Below are 16,063 nucleotides of genomic sequence, written 5' to 3'. Positions count from 1 at the left end.
CCAGAGACCCTGCCCACAGTTCCTCAGCACAGCCTGGGACAACAGCAGTGAAGGGGAAGAACCCTGGGCTCCCGCAGAGCTGGATTCACATCTTGGGTGATCTTGACCATGACATCTGTCCTCTGAGGTTCCTCATGTACTTGCCACAGAAGGGGGACAATAGTGCCCGATGGGCAAGGTGGTGGGGACTGCACGGGGCTCATGAAGGGCTTCTGCAGGTCCCTCACAATTGTGGCCAGGTGGCTACTGAGGCTTCTGACCAGTCTGGGACAAGCCCCAGAGCATCATGCCCCTCATTCCACAGAAGCTTCCTGACTGCCTCCTGCCTGCTGAGACTTGAATAGCAGGCTCGTCCCTGTTTCACGTTTCAGCACGCATCCACATGCAGTCACAGCGTCCATTCATTCACTGACTCCTTCCCACACTAGACTGGGCTCCACAAGGGTGGGTGCCTGTCTGAAGGGTTTGAGCTCTATCTGCAGCACGTGTTAAGGAAATAATGAATGAATGAATAACTGTGCCAGGAACTGTGCTAAGGATAAAAGGTGAACAAAATTAGACCCAGTCTCTCCCCTCTTACAACCTGCAGTGCAGCAGGAGATAAATGTTAATTTAAAAAAACAGGCCTTGGCCAAGCTCGGTGGCTCACGCGTGTAATCCCAGAACTTTGGGAGGCCAAGGTGGGTGAATCCCCTGAGCCCACGAGCTCGAGACCAACATGACAAAACCCCGTCTCTACAGAAAATACAAAAATCAGCCTGGTGTGGTGGTGCGAGCCTATAGTTAGAGCTACTTGGGAGGCTGAGGTGGATGGATGGCTTGAGCCCAGGAAGTCAAGGATGCAGTGAGCCATGATCATGCCACTGCACTCCAGCCTGGGTGACAGAGTGAGACCTTGTTTCAAAAAAAATAATTAATTATAAAAAAAAAAAAAAAAAAAAGCACGCAAAGCCAAATACAAAATCATCCCTGCGCAGTTCCGTGGGTGAGTTTGTGGGACAGGGATTGCTGGGGTGGTCATGAGCCTCTAGGAGCTGAGGCTGGAATGTGGTGCGGGAGTTTCTGTGGAAGCTCAATATAACTTCCACAGATCCTGAACCCGGGGCGACCCTCCTACATTTTCCCAATTAGTGGTTGAAAATGAAAGGTGAGCCAGGTGCGGGAGGCTGAGGCAGGAGAATCACATGAACCCGAGAGGCAGAGGTTGCAGTCACACCTGTAATCCCAGCACTTTGGGAGGCTGAGGCGGGCAGATCACGAGGTCAGGAGATCGAGACCGTCCTGGCTAACATGGTGAAACTCCATCTCTACTAAAAAATACAAAAAATTAGCCAGGCGTGGTGGCGGGCGCCTGTGGTCCCAGCTTCTTGGGAGGCGGAGACAGGAGAATGGCGTGAACCCGGGAGGTGGAAGTTGCAATGAGCCGAGGTCGCGCCACTGCACTCCAGCCTGGGCAACAGAGTGAGACTCTGTCTCAAAAAAAACCAAAAAAACAAAAAAACAAAAACAAAAATTAGCCGGGCATGGTGGTGGGCGCCTGTAGTCCCAGCTACTGGGGAGGCTGAGGCAGGAGAATGGCATGAGCCTGGGCGACAGAGCGAGACTCCGGGTCTCAAAAAAAAAAGAAAATGAAAGGTGAAAAATAATAGTAAAATTGTGAAATATGTTATTGTAATAGTTCATTGATCACTGTCATATTAATGTAATACATGTCTTCATGTATAATATGATATAATAACAGGTCACATTAATATATAATGTTTATTTCTTAATACTTATACATATGTAAAATCTTGTACTAAATAATTAAGAGCATGTTAATTTATAAATGATTGTTTCTCCCAGTTCACATTTCATAACATTTTGTTAAAACTTGTCATGAGTGTCTTTGAGGTCCCAACATCACTTTTGGAATTCCCCAGCATGGTTTTCCAAGGCTCAGCAATATCGCTTAGGTCTAGTTTATGTGACATGTACCATTTTCTGAGTCCGAGGTGGGTGCTGAGCCTGGAATTGTTACCCTAAACCCAAGTTCTCATTTACATAACATTAGGCAAGTTCCCCCATGCACTTGCTATTTTATGTTCACTAGCTCAGTAAAATAACGTCCAACCAAGTCACTTTTTAGTTTTATTTTTATATTTTAAAAAATAGGCCGGGCGCGGTGGCTCAAGCCTGTAATCCCAGCACTTTGGGAGGCCGAGGCGGGTGGATCATGAGGTCAGGAGATCGAGACTATCCTAGCTAACATGGTGAAACCCCGTCTCTACTAAAAATACAAAAAACTAGCCGGGCGTGGTGGCGGGCGCCTGTAGTCTCAGCTACTTGGGAGGCTGAGGCAGGAGAATGGCGTGAACCCGGGAGGCGGAGCTTGCAGTGAGCCGAGATCATGCCACTGCACTCCAGCCTGGGAGACACGGCGAGACTCCGTCTCAAAAAAAAAAAAAAAAAAAAAAATAGAGGTGGAGTCTCGCTATGTTGCCCAGGCTGTTTCCAACCTTCTGGGCTCAAGCAATCCTCCCACCTTTGCCTCTCAAAGTGCTGGGATTACAGGCCTGAGCTACTGCACCTGCACCTGTCCTTGAGTTACTGTGTGTGTTTGTGTGTGTGTGTTTGTTTATGTGTGTTTTAACTGACTTACTATCATTCCCAACTGAGTTACTTTTTGAAGGTGATTTTTTTTTTTTTTTTGAGACGGAGTCTCGCTGTTGCCCAGGTTGGAGTGCAGTGGTGCGATTTCGGCTCACTGCAAGCTCCGCCTACCGGGTTCACGCCATTCTCTTGCCTCAGCCTCCCGAGTAGCTGGGACTACAGGCGCCCGCCACCATGCTCGGCTAATTTTTTTTTTTTTTTTTTTTTGTATTTTTAGTAGAGACGGAGTTTCACCATGTTAGCCAGGATGGTCTCGATTTCCTGATCTCGTGATCCGCCCGCCTCAGCCTCCCAAAGTGCTGGGATTACAGGCGTGAGCCACCGCACCCTGCCTGAAAGTGATCTTTCCAAGAGTTGCTTAAAAGCACATGTAGGCCGGGCGCGGTGGCTCACGCCTGTAATCCCAACACTGTGGGAGGCCGAGGCGGACGGATCACAAGGTCAGGAGATAAAGAGACCACAGTGAAACCCCGTCTCTACTAAAAATACAAAAAATTCGTCAGGCGCAGTGGCGGGCGCCTGTAGTCCCAGCTACTTGGGAGGCTGAGGCAGGAGAATGGCGTGAACCCGGGAGGCGGAGCTTGCAGTGAGCCAAGATCAGCCACTGCACTCTAGCCTGGGCGACAGAGCAAGACTCCGTCTTTAAAAAATAATAATAATTAAATAAATAAATACAAACACGTGTGATTCTGGGACTATTCTCCCAGGAATGATTGCTAAAACCGTACTAAAGCCCCCCATCCCCATTTCTTTCTTTCTTTCTTTTTTTTGATGCGGAGCCTAGCTCTGTCGCCCAGGCTGGAGTGCAGCGGCGTGATCTCGGCTCACTGTAGGCTCCGTCCGCCTCCCGGGTTCGTGCCATTCTCCTGCCTCAGCCTCCCGAGTAGCTGGGACCACAGGCGCCCACCACCATGCTCGACTAACTTTTTGTATTTTTTTAGTAGAGACGGGGTTTCACCGTATTAGCCAGGATGGTCTTGATCTCCTGACCTCGTGATCCACCCGCCTTGGCCTCCCAAAGTGCTGGGATTACAGGCTTGAGCCAACGCGCCCGGCCTCTTTTCTTTTCTTTTTTTTTTGTACTTATTTATTTATTTATTTTAGAAATGGGGTCTTACTCTCACCCAGGCTGGAGTGCAGTGACACCACCATAGCTCACTGCAGCCTCAAGCTCCTGGTCTCAATCATTCCTTCCTCCCAGCTAATTTTACTTTTTTCTTTTTTTTTCTTTTTTTGAGATGGAGTTTGGTTCTTGTTGCCCAGGCTGGAGTGCAATGGTGCGGTCTCGGTTCACTGCAACCTCCACCTCCCAGGTTCAAACGATTCTCCTGCCTCAGACTCCTGAGTAGCTGGGATTACAGGCATAAGCTACCATGCCCAGCTAATTTTTTTTGTATTTTTAGTAGAGACAGGGTTTCACTACGTTGGCCAGGCTGGTCTTGAACTCCTGACATCAGGTGATCCACCTGCCTCAACCTCCCAAAGTGCTGGGATTACAGGCATGAGACACCGCGCCTGGCCCCACCCAGCTAATTCTTATTTTTTTTTTTTTTTTTTTTTTTTTTTTTTTTGAGATGGAGTCTCACACTGTCCCCTGGGCTGGAGTGCAATGGCACCATCTTGGCTCACTGCAACCTCCACCTCCCGGGTTCAAGTGCTTCTCCTACCTTAGCCACCTGAGTGGCTGGGATTACAGGCACCTGCCATCATGCCCGGCTAATTTTTTTTAATTTTTAGTAGAGATGGAGTTTCACTATGTTGACCAGGCTGGTCTCAAACTCCTGACCTTGTGATCTGCCTGCCTCGGCCTCCCAAAGTGCTGGGATTACATGCGTGAGCCACCGCGCCCGGCCCAATTTTAAAATTTTTTGTAGAGACGGGATCTCACTATGTTGCCCAGGCTGATCTCACACCCCTAACTTCAAACGATCCGACCACTTCAGCCTCCAAAGCTACTATAAGGGTAGCCAAACCTACCCTTATAGTCAGTGTAGGCAGTACTCGTGCTCACCGGGAGAGGGCACCATCCAGGCAAGGACAGCTTGTGCAGAGGCGTGAAGGGAGCGCGTGGCTCCTCTCCTAGGCCACGGACCACACCTTCCTCCAGAAGAGCCACTATCACCATGGTGACCACCCCAGCTATGCCAAGCCCCGGCTGCCCCTGCCCGTGTTCACCGTGCAACATTATGCAGGGACTGTCACCTACCAGGTACCTGGCCTCAGGGACAGACCAGGGTGAATCAGCGAGGGCAGTGTCCCCTCCCAAGCTGAGTCACCCAACAGCGGAGAGGAGTGGGTGTGGGGAGGCCCCTTGCAAGGCCTGGACACCTGCCCCTGCCTGAGCCATGGGCCCTGCCCAGTTCTGAGCATGGTTTACTGAGTTCTAGGTGACAATAATGGGGTCAGGGAGTGGAAGCCTTGGGGCCCTCCAGACAAGTGGGCAGAGCACAAGCCTGGGACCTGATGACCTTGGCAGTTTACTTCACCTTCTGAGCCTCCATTTCCTCACCTGTGAAATGGGCTTGGAGACCTAAGCTCTGGCATTGCTGTGAGGTTTAGATGTACTAATGTGGAGATGGCCTGGCAGGTGCCTGGCACAGGGTAGGTGCTCACTGAATGAACTTCCTCTCCCCCTTCTGAGTTCTATGCCTACCAAGAAGCTGCACGCATGCCTACCCCAGGAGGAGAGGCACTGGGGATGGGGGAGTGGGGGCTGGAATAAAGGGAAGGACAGGAGGGAGAATCAGTTCTCCCTGAAGGAGATGGCACACTTGACTTGGAGAAGAAAAACTACAAACTACCCAGGAGTTGCCCCCCAAAAAAGAAATACAAGGAGTTCAAGAAAGCTAGAAAAATGTAAATCAAAAAAGCTTTAACGTGGAGAGGCAGGCAACATTCTTGTCTAGTCAAGCTATTGACTAGCACAGGTTAAAGCCCCAGTGGGGAGAGTGGGGTATTGCTGGGGACTGGACCTTTCCATGGAGTGGAATGGAAAGTCCAGTGACATTCCATGGCTAGCTAAAGGACTGGAAAATCACCAAGGCAGCCTTTCAGGTCACTTGGGGAGAGGGTAGATTCTTCTCCTCCATACCCAGCCTCCCCTCCTTGGTTCCTGCTCCCCTCCCTTTCTCCGCTTCCCTCCCCACCTGCATGGTCTCTTGTAGGTTCACAAGTTTTTAAACAGAAACCGGGATCAGCTGGACCCTGCCGTGGTGGAGATGCTTGGCCAGAGCCAGCTCCAGGTGCCCATCTGCCCTTCCAGGCCCCCACCTGCTCCATACTTTTTCCCCTAATTCTGTCTTTTTCCCCCTGAGTGCTCTTGCCCAAGGGTTGGCCCTCAAGTCTGTGGCACCTTGGGCCATGGGCTGAGCTTGCCAGGGTCTGGATGCTAAGGGCTGGCCCATTCTGGCTCTCCTGGGCTGCAGGGTGGATGGGCAGGCCCCAGCAGCCAGCTGGCTCAGCTCTTCACCCCCACAGCTGGTGGGCAGTCTGTTCCAGGAGGCAGAGCCCCAGTCCAGGGGAGGGCGAGGCAGACCCACGCTGGCCTCTCGCTTCCAGCAGGCCCTGGGGGACCTCATAGCCCGGCTGGGCAGGTGAGAACAGCGGCAGCCACACCAGACCCCAGGGAGTTATATGGGGCACTGGTCTGTGCCCAAGTGACCCCCCTTTCCCTCATCAGGAGCCATGTCTATTTCATCCAATGCCTCAACCCTAACCCTGGAAAGGTGAGCTCCCCAGCAACTGGCCTCGGGACCCTCCCCCGCGCTGCACCTCCCTCCGCACAGCTCCAGGCCCCTTGACTCCAGCTGTCTTTGGCTCTGTCTTGTGGCCACAGCTTCCAGGCCTCTTTGACGTGGGACATGTGACAGAGCAACTGCACCAGGCAGCCATACTGGAGGCCGTGGGCACCCGCAGTGCCAACTTCCCCGTGCGTGTGCCCTTTGGGGCCTTCCTGGCCAGGTGGGGCCCAGCACCTCAGGGCAGGACTGACAAGGAGGCCCCGGGAGTGACCGGCAGCCCTGGGGGTCCTTCCGATTGGAGATGGACTCACTCTGCCCAGGACTGGGCCTAGCCCCCAACCCTCCCTCTGTCTCCTCGTCCTCTCATCCTCTTTCTCTCTCTCTCTCTCTCCATCTCACTCTCTTCGACCATTCATCATTTCTCCTCCTCTCTGCAAACCTTTCCTGTGCTGATTCCCCGGGCACCAGAGATGAGGTGGGAGCAGTACCTGCCCTGGGCGGGGCTCACAGTCTAATACCCACGGCAGCTGTCCAGGAAGTGCAGGCTGAAGCAGTGAGATGGGAGGGGGGATGGAGTGAGAAAAGAGCCTTTCAGAAGGGCAGGAGGGGCGGGGTGGCATACGGAGCTGCCCGGAACCCGGAGGCGGCTTTGTTCCCGGAGTTCAGAAACCTCGAGAAAAGCTGGTGACATTGTCTGTTTTGTTGTTTGCCTATCTGGCCTTTGGCTATTGACTGGATGACCTCTTGGGAATCCTCTGAAGGGCTGGAGTTTCCCCCAAGGACAGGGACAGAGTGGGCAGGTGGAGTCACTTCTCGTTGATGTCCAGCCGAGCTGGGCTGGTGGCTGCCCAGAAGGGAGGTGGCGGTTGCTAGGAACAGCAGCTTCACCCCGGGGCTCTGCGGACCTCCTTAGCCTGTGATGGCCTTGGCAATGGGGATGGCCTGGTTGGGGGACTGAGCCGAAGGCAGGCAGTAGGGATGGGTGTGCCCAGCCTTGAGTCAGATCCTGAGAAGCTCCAGGGCGGAGCATGTTCAGTCTCTGCCATCTGGAAACCTACCAGCTACGGCAATTGTCACCTCCAACAAGAAGCCCTGAGCCCGGAAGCTGGGTGAGAGGAGCTTCGAGGTACAACTCTCCACCCAGCACAGACCAGGTCTGCTGATCTGTACCATTCCCTGATGCACTGTGGCATCCCGTGACCACAGACTGTCACCCATGTGTCCCCAGAAAGCAGAGTGCTTTCTTGGTATGGACTAACTACTGAGTGTCCATTGAGCCAAACTGGTACCACGATCTGGACCTGTGAAGTGTCCTTCAACACTCCCCCACCCACCCCTTCCTGCCATGCCCCTCCCTCCCTTCCACACCCCTCCCTCCCTTCCACACCCCTCCCTCCCTCCCACATCCCTCCCTCCCTCCCACAAACTTGCCTTGAGACCCACTGTGTTGGGTGGCAAGGAGACTAAGGCCTTGGGAACCACATTCCTGTTGCTCCCGTAGCCCAGAACCAGCCCTCATGCCTCCTGGGCACACCGTGTTCACCTGTTTTCCCCCTGAGCTCCAGCACAGAGGCCCTCCCTGCCCAAGTTCACTGCAGTGTCTCGGCGTCCAGCTGAGCACCTGGCATAGAGCAGGCAACTTCCAAATTTTTTTAATGATCTAGAAATGGAATAAATACCAAGGGGCTCAGGGTGTCGCACAGCAAGTGTGAAAGGACTGGGCGTGCTGGCTCACGCCTGTGATCCCGGAACTTTGGGAGGCCGAGGCAGGCGGATCACCTGAGGTTGGGAGATCAAGACCAGCCTGACCAATATGGAGAAACCCCATCTCTACCAAAAATACAAAATTAGCCGGGCATGGTGGCGCATGCCAGTAATCCCAGCTACTCAGGAAGCTGAGGCAGGAGAATCACTTGAACCTGGGAGGTGGAGGTTGTGGTGAGCCGAGATGGCACCATTGCACTCCAGCCTGGGCAACAAGAGCGAAACTCTGTCTCAAAAAAAAAAAAAAAAAAAAAAAAAAAAGTGTAAAAGGAGGTTCTGGCTATTCTGACCTCAGCTTCATCCTTGGAGCAGGTTCCAGGCCCTGGGGTCGGAAGGGCAGGAAGGCCTCTCTGACCGGGAGAAGTGTGGTACCATCCTGAGCCAGGTGCTGGGGGCCGAATCACCTCTCTGTCACCTCGGAGCCACCAAGGTGGGTGTGTGTATCCCTGTGTGCAGAGGGCAGCATGAATGGGAAAGGAGAGATGCAGTCTGGGCCCAAAGGGACAAACCCAGGATTTGGGGATCCATCCAAGTGGTGGGAGACAGAAGGACTGGGTGCCAGGCTGGCCCCAGCACCCCAGAAGAACAAATGGTTTGGCTGGAAGGGAAGAGGCTGAGACCAGAGAAGGAGAGCAGGCGGGGCTGGATCCTGGCTCCTGGCTCCTGCCTACAGCCTGCACCTCTGCCCACAGGTCCTGCTGCAGGAGCAGGGCTGGCAGCGGCTGGAGGAGCTCCGGGACCAGCAGCACTCCCAGGCCCTGGTCAACTTGCACCATAGCTTCCACACCTGCATCTCCCGCCAGCGCATCCTGCCCCGGATGCAGGCTCGCATGCGTGGGTTCCAGGCCAGGTCTGCAAGCATTGGAGCCAGGGCTGAAGTGGGTGTGGTGAGGCCGTGGGCTCATCCTCCAGGTGGTGGGGCAAGGTTGGGGAAACATAGTGCCTCAGGGCAAGTCATCCTGCCCCATTGGCATGTGACTGTCCTTGACGGCATTCCCCCCATACCCATGCAGCCTCTGCTTGAATACCCCAGTCACGAGAAACTCATTACCTGCTGAGGCCACCTGAACCTATGGTCCTGACTCCTTTATCATTCTCTTTTCTAGTCTGTTTTCCACACTGTGGGAACAATCTTTTTTTCTTTTCTTTTCTTTTCTTTTTCTTTTTTTGAGACGGAGTTTTGCTCTTGTTGCCCAGGCTGGAGTGCAATGGCACAATCTCAGCTCATTGCAACCTCTGCCTCCCAGGTTCAAGCCTCTCAAGTAGCTGAGATTTTTTAGTAGAGACAGTTTCACTATGTTGGCCAGGCTGGTCTCGAACTCCTGACCTTGTGATCTGCCTACCTCAGTCTCCCAAAGTGCTGGGATTATAGGCGTGAGCCACCACGCCTGGCCTTTTTTGTGTTTTTGTAGAGACGGGGTTTCACCATGTTGGCCAGGCTGGTCTCTAGCTCCTGGTCTCAAGTGATCCTCCCACTCCAGCCTCCCAAGGTTCAGGGATTACAGTTGTGATACAGGTATGAAGGTATGAGACACTGCATCCGGCCAATGATGTTACTTTTTTTTTTTTTTTTTTTTTTTGAGACGGAGTCTCACTCTGTCCCCCTGGCTGGAGTGCAGTGGCGCGATCTCGGCTCACTGCAAGCTCCGCCTCCTGGGTTCCTGCCATTCTCCTGCCTCAGCCTCCCAAGTAGCTGGGACTACAGGCGCCCACCACTGCGCCCGGCTAATTTTTTGTATTTTTAGTAGAGATGGGGTTTCACCGTGGTCTCGATCTCCTGACCTTGTGATCCGCCTGCCTCGGCCTCCCAAAGTGCTGGAATTACAGGCGTAAGCCACCGCGCCCGGCCGATGTTACTTTTTAATAAGTTCTGCTTCTTTTTTTTTTTACAAGACAGGGTCTGGCTCTGTCACCCAGGCTAAAGAGCAATGACCCAATCATAGCTCCTACCTCAGCCTCCCAAGTAGCTAGAACTACAAGGACACACCATCATGCCTGGCTAATTTTAAAAATCTTTTTTGTAGAGATGAGGTCTTGCTATGTTGCCCAGGCTGGTCTTGAACTCCTAGTCTCAAGCAATTCTCCTTCCTCAGCCTCCTACAGTGCTGAGATTACAGGCATGAGCTACCGTGCCAAGCTAAGGGAAATGATTTTTTTTTTTTTTTTTTTGGTCAGTGTGCATACGGGGAACTGATCTGAATGCAGGTAGTCTAGGCCCAGAGTCAGAGTCAGATCTTAATCCCTCAGGCTAAACAGCCTCTCAATTTACTTGTTCTCCTCCCTCCCTCCCTCTCTCCTCCCTCCTCCTCTCTCTCTCTTTCCTTCCTTCCTTCCTTTTTTCTTTCTTCTCTCTTTCTTTCTCTTTCTTCTCTTTCTCTTTCTTTTTCTCTTTTCTTTTCTTTCTCTTTCTTCCTCTTTCTTTCTTTCTCTCTTTCTTCTTTCTTTCTCTTTCTTTTTCTTTCTTTTCTTTCTTTCTTTCTTTCTTTCTTTCTTTCTTTCTTTCTTTCTTTCTTTCTTTCTTTTCCTTTTTCTTTCTTTCTTCCTTTTCTCTCTTTCTTTCTCCCTCCCTTCCTCCCTTCCTTCATTCCTTCCTGACTGAGTCTTGCTCTGTCACCCAGCCTGGAGCACAATGGCGCAATCTAGGCTCACTTGAATCTCTGCCTCCCAGGTTCAAGCAATTCTCATGCCTCAGCCTCCTGAGGAGCTGGGATTACAGGTGTGCTGTAATTTTTGTATTTTTAGTAGAGACAGGGTTTTGCCATGTTGGCCAGGCTGGTCTTGAACTCCTGACCTCAAGTGATCCACTCGCCTTGGCCTCCCAAAGTGCTGCGATTACAGGCATGAGCCACTGCACCCGACCCTTGCTCTTCTTTTGAAGTAGCCTATTCTTTTCCTGTTGTTTCTGTGAAGCATCCAGGGCTTCTCTAGTCCAAAGTCAGTTTTTACATGAATGTCCAGGCTTAGGGGATTCCAATGCCAGGCAGGAAGCATAAGTTTGGACTCTTCATTTTGCCCCCGCCCTCTCCCGGCCTCCAGGAAGCGGTGCCTCCGGCGGCGGGCAGCTCTGGGACAGCTGAACACCATCCTGCTGGTGGCCCAGCCCCTGCTCCGGAGGCGGCAGAGACTGCAGGTACAGGGGCTTGGTGGGGGCAGCTCAGGGTAGAAGCCAGGCTGCCTGAGCTGGCCGAACTGGCCAAATCTCAGCAGCATCGACCCTCTCAGCCCAGCATCTCAAGGACTGTGGCTTTGGACACAGTGCTCCTTGAACTCATCCCTTTTCCCTCCGGCCGGGGTAGGCTGGGGCCTTTGGAAGATGCTGTCTTCTTCCATTCCTGCCCACTCTCCCCAGGGCCTGGCTTTTCCCTCTTGCCTAGGGTTCCCATCCCCTCCAGGCTTCCCCTGGGCCCCTTCCGCTCCCCGCTTTTGCCTGATAACTCTCATCTAAGGTCTATAAAGCAGCTCAAAGGTCAATGCCCACGTGCTACCCCCTCTCTGACCCCTCCCTGCCTGGACTTTGTCCCCTGGGACCATTTCTTCCCTTCTTCCTGCCCTCTTCCCGGTGCCCTGGCAGATGGGCACGGACGCCCACAGCGCTAAGGCTGGTGAGGGCCCTGGAGGGCCAGGGGTAGCTGACCCCTCCTGATCTGTTCTCACTCCTTTGCTGAGAACCTCCCAGGGGCAGGAGGGGACAGCTGAACTTCAGAGCTGGGGAGGTGCCCCCAGGTGACTCACATGGGAGGCATCAGCTCTTTCCACATCTCCTCCAACAGCTTGGGCACTGGCAGGGCTGGCACAGCAGCGAAAGGGCCTTGGAGAGAGTGCCAAGCATGGTAGGTGGCCTGGAAGGTGGGGGGTTCTACGTGGGACTATGAACCTGCTGAGACTGGGATGGCTTAGAGGGCTGCCAGGGTGCTACTATGGGTCCTGTCCCTCAGGGCCAGACATTGCACCTCCTGAGAAGAGGACCTGGGTGCCCTTGGCTCTTGGTTTCCCTCAGAGGGTCCTTGGGGCTCTGTTTGTTTGAGTGTCCAGGGTTAGAATCCTTGGTCTTTGCCTGGGCGTGATGGCTCATACCCATAATCCCAGCACTTTGAGGCTGAGGTGAGAGGATTGCTTGAGCCCAGGAATTTGAGACCAGCCTGGGTAACATCTCTACAAAAACAGTAAAAGTCAGCTGGACACAGTAGCACACGCCTGTAGTCTCAGCTACTCAAGAGGCTGAGGCGGGAGGGTCGCTTGAGCTTGAGCCTCGGAAGTCAAGGCTGCAGTGAGCCGTGATCGCACCACTGCACTCTAGCCTGGGTGACAGAGACCCTGTCTCAAATTAAAAAAAAAAAAAAAAATACTTGGTCTCTGGAGGGGATGTTTATAATCTTGGGGGTAAGGGTGTGGGGATGGACACTGGTCCCTAGGCCCCTCCTGTGGATCCTGGGTAAATGGGCCCCGTCTGCCAGGAGCTGGGGCGCTTGGAGATTCCGGCTGAGCTGGCCGTCATGCTGAAGACGGCGGAAGGTAAATCTTGTTGGTGTCCTCTTGTTAGGACCCCCTCTCCAGTCCCTTTACCGTGGGATGTGTCTGTCCCTTGTGGTTCCTCCCTCTGATGCTCCAGGCTCTGCTAAGCTCACTGCTTGGGTCCCAGTGGACAGGGGTTGATGGCTCGTGGGGAGGGGTGGAGGTGGTCCCAGGGCCAGGTACCACACCTGGGTGCTCCTGGGCTGCCTCCCGGTGCTTGTTCCCAGGCCATCAGGATGCCCTGGCTGGGAGCATCACAGAGTGCCTGCCCCCTGAGGTTCCTGCCCGGCCCAGCCTGACTCTCCCACCAGACATTGACCGGTTCCCTTTCTCCAGCTTCGTCTCCATCGGCTTTCAGGTAGGTGCCCAGGCCTAAGCTCTTCCCACTAGCCTCACCATTCTGAGTTAGCACCTGCCTGGCAGAAGCTGCGTTTTTTCCCCTGCTTTCAGCTATTTCCCTCCTCCCTCCCCAGCCTTTAGGGCTGTGAATAGCGCTGAATTGCTCTGAAAATAACCGTTGAATGTAAATGTCTCACCATAGAGTGTTATCAGTGTTATTGGATGGGAGAAGTTATTTAGATCCACGATGCCACACCTTTGTTGTACCTGCAGTAGTGCCCTGCTTTTGAAGTCATGACCTTAACGATGTTTATTGACAAGGGAAACTGTCCAGACTTCAGCAGTAAATACAAAGGCAGGATTCAAAACTGCACATACAGTCCGGGCATGGTGGCTCATGCTTGTAATCCCAGCACTTTGGGAGGCCGAGGCGGGTGGATCACCTGAGGTCAGGAGTTCGAGACCAGCCTGGCCAACATGGTGAAACCCAGTCTCTACTAAAAGTACAAAAATTAGCTGGGCATGATGGCAGGTGCCTGTAATCCCAGTTACTCAGGAGGCTGAGACAGGAGAATCACTTGAACCTGGGAGGTGGAGGCTGCAGTGAGCTGAGATTGTGCCACTGCACTCCAGCCTGGGTGACAGAGCAAGACTCTTGCCTCAAAAGAAAAAAAAAAAAAAAAAAAAAAACAGCATTAAGATGCATTTCTGTCCAGCCCTCTGCCTCTCCCGAAGTGCCTGCTCCGGTGGGGCTCCCCTGGGTCTGTCTGACAGCTGGTGAGCGTGGACTAGCCCTCCTTCCTTGCAGGAGCCATCCCTGCCCAGGCCAGGGCAGCCACTGGTGAAGCCCCTAACCCAGCTGGACGGAGAGAACCCTCAGCATGCCCTGGACGTCAACAAAGTGGTGAGTGGTGACACATTGGAGAAGGGACAGAATGGGCGCCTGGGAGCCCTGCACGTCTTGTCCTTACCCAGCTATGTCGGCAGATGCTGCGGCTCCTGGGGGATGGATCCCTAGAGTCCTGGCAGAGGCAGACCATGGGCACATACCTGGTGCGGCAGGGGCAGTGCCGGCCAGGGCTGCGGAATGAGCTCTTCAGCCAGCTGGTGGCCCAGCTATGGCAGAACCCAGATGAACAGCAGAGCCAGCGGGGCTGGGCCCTCATGGCTGTTCTGCTCAGCGCCTTTCCCCCACTGACTGTCCTGCAGAAGCCGCTGCTCAAGTAAGGGGCCTGGAGGGTGGGGACCTGGCAGGTGGGGTCGCTGGATCCCCCTGCCTCCACTGCAGCTGTGCCTGCCCTGCAGGTTCGTGTCTGACCAGGCCCCCAGGGGCATGGCAGCGCTGTGCCAGCACAAGCTGCTGGGGGCCTTGGAGCAGTCGCAGTTGGCCCCAGGGGCCACTAGGGCCCACCCTCCAACCCAGCTGGAGTGGATGGCCGGATGGCGGCGGGGCCGCATGGCGCTGGACGTGTTCACCTTCAGCGGTGAGGGCTGCCTCGGTTGACGCCTCCCAGGCCTGAAGTGGGGCCAGCCCTACCCCTTTGCCCTCCCCGGAACCCCTTTCTGCCCCAGCCTTCCTGCTGCCCTGTCCTCAGTGACCCTGTTCTCTCTCCCCTCTGTCCTGCTTTTGAAACCCTCATGGGGACAGCAGCCCCTTCCTGTCAGGGTGGACCCTGCTGTCCCTCACTCTTGCCCCCGACCCCCGTGCCCCTATAGAGGAGTGCTACTCAGCCGAGGTGGAGTCCTGGACCACCGGGGAGCAGCTGGCTGGGTGGATCCTGCAGAGCAGGTATGGCGACCGGGGATGGGGGACAGTGTGGCCAAAGTGATCATTGTGCCCCCAGTCTCGGGGGCAGGGAGGGGAGGTGCCCTGGGGTGGGCAGGGGCCAGACTGCAGATGGCGATGGGGAGCCAGGAGCAGATTAGAAATGAGGGGCATGGGAGCTCCCATGGCCCAGATTCTAACTCAGTAGATCAGAAAATAAATGCCCACACTGGAGCCCTTGTGGAAATGGAGGGCCGTGAGGTGAGGAGTAGTCCCCGCTGCCGAGACAACCTGGGTCCCGGACCAGGTGGTTCCAGGGCCACCCTCCCTTCCCCAGTCCTCCGCCTTGTGGTCCTTGCCCCTTCTGGATGGCCGCCTGCCTCACTGACTGCTCCCCTCCCACCCAGAGGCCTGGAGGTGCCTCCCCGGGGCTGGTCCGTGTCACTGCATTCCAGGGACACATGGCAGGACTTGGCTGGCTGCGACTTTGTGCTGGACCTAATCAGCCAGACTGAGGACCTGGGGGACCCAGCTGCTCCCCACAGCTACCCCATCACTCCTCTTGGCTCGTAAGTGCCACCCAGGCACTGCTCTCCTGGCCTGCTCCTGCTGGGGAACCCCACAGCCACCCTGCCACACCCAGGGGTTTATAGGAGCTGCCACAGGCCCAGCCCTCCCACCCAGCCTCCTCCCAACCATGGGGCGACCCCCACAGCAGCTCCTACCTCTTGCCCTAGCCTGGGTGATCCTCAGCTTTGGCCACCCCCTTAACTAGATCCTGTTTCCTGCAGAACCGAGGCCATTCCCCTTGCCCCTGGCATCCAGGCCCCCTCACTGCCCCCAGGACCCCCTCCAGGTCCAGCCCCAACGCTGCCCAGCAGGGACCACACAGGTAAGGCTGGAGTGGGCACATGGAGGTTGGCAGAGCATGGGAAGCCCCATGCCCCGGGCCGTGGCACCAACCCTCTCCCTGCCCCACAGGGGAGGTCCAGAGATCAGGGAGCCTGGACGGCTTCCTGGACCAGATCTTCCAGCCAGTGATGTCCTCCAGCCTCAGTGTGAGTCCAGCACAGCCCCTGCATAACCCTGCCCCAACCCCCCAGGGTCTCTGCTGCCCCTTCCATTTTTCTCAGGGCTCTCACTCTGACCTGTGACCACTGTCCCTTCAGGATCTGGAACAAAGCTGGGCTCTGAGCAGCCGCATGAAGGGAGGGGGCGCCGTTGGGCCCACGCAGCAGGGGTACCCCATGGGTGAGTGAGGGCTGATTCCTCACCCAGGGCCTCCGGGCCC

At 54.8% G+C, this 16,063-nt stretch overlaps 2 protein-coding genes across 9 annotated transcripts in view; both read left to right on the top strand.

Annotated features, from left to right (window-relative positions):
* The window catches only part of SAP30BP (SAP30 binding protein), a 161,946-nt gene that overhangs the window by 52,112 nt on the left and 93,771 nt on the right, over positions 1–16,063 (top strand). The gene's annotated exons all lie outside the window — the stretch shown is intronic.
* MYO15B (myosin XVB) overlaps positions 1–16,063 on the top strand; it is a 37,189-nt gene that overhangs the window by 9,011 nt on the left and 12,115 nt on the right. For 7 of the 8 annotated variants that reach the window (XR_007720309.1, XM_050764134.1, XM_050764135.1 and 4 more), the window contains 19 exons: positions 4,736–4,861; positions 5,817–5,894; positions 6,130–6,245; positions 6,332–6,377; positions 6,488–6,612; positions 8,469–8,586; positions 8,849–9,006; positions 11,193–11,286; positions 11,927–11,986; positions 12,611–12,668; positions 12,896–13,026; positions 13,816–13,911; positions 13,995–14,230; positions 14,313–14,491; positions 14,724–14,796; positions 15,180–15,341; positions 15,564–15,664; positions 15,754–15,830; positions 15,942–16,023. Coding sequence is in view for 7 of the 8 variants with exons in the window: in XM_050764134.1 (XP_050620091.1) it covers positions 4,736–4,861; positions 5,817–5,894; positions 6,130–6,245; positions 6,332–6,377; positions 6,488–6,612; positions 8,469–8,586; positions 8,849–9,006; positions 11,193–11,286; positions 11,927–11,986; positions 12,611–12,668; positions 12,896–13,026; positions 13,816–13,911; positions 13,995–14,230; positions 14,313–14,491; positions 14,724–14,796; positions 15,180–15,341; positions 15,564–15,664; positions 15,754–15,830; positions 15,942–16,023 (2,116 nt within the window). In the remaining variant the exon portion in view is untranslated. The remainder of the gene's footprint in view (positions 1–4,735; positions 4,862–5,816; positions 5,895–6,129; positions 6,246–6,331; positions 6,378–6,487; positions 6,613–8,468; positions 8,587–8,848; positions 9,007–11,192; positions 11,287–11,926; positions 11,987–12,610; positions 12,669–12,895; positions 13,027–13,815; positions 13,912–13,994; positions 14,231–14,312; positions 14,492–14,723; positions 14,797–15,179; positions 15,342–15,563; positions 15,665–15,753; positions 15,831–15,941; positions 16,024–16,063) is intronic. The other variant, XM_050764136.1, reaches the window with a different exon arrangement.

Source organism: Macaca thibetana, chromosome 16, assembly GCF_024542745.1.
Source record: "Macaca thibetana thibetana isolate TM-01 chromosome 16, ASM2454274v1, whole genome shotgun sequence".
Lineage (NCBI taxonomy): Eukaryota > Metazoa > Chordata > Mammalia > Primates > Cercopithecidae > Macaca > Macaca thibetana.
This window is presented reverse-complemented; position numbering and strand designations above follow the sequence as displayed.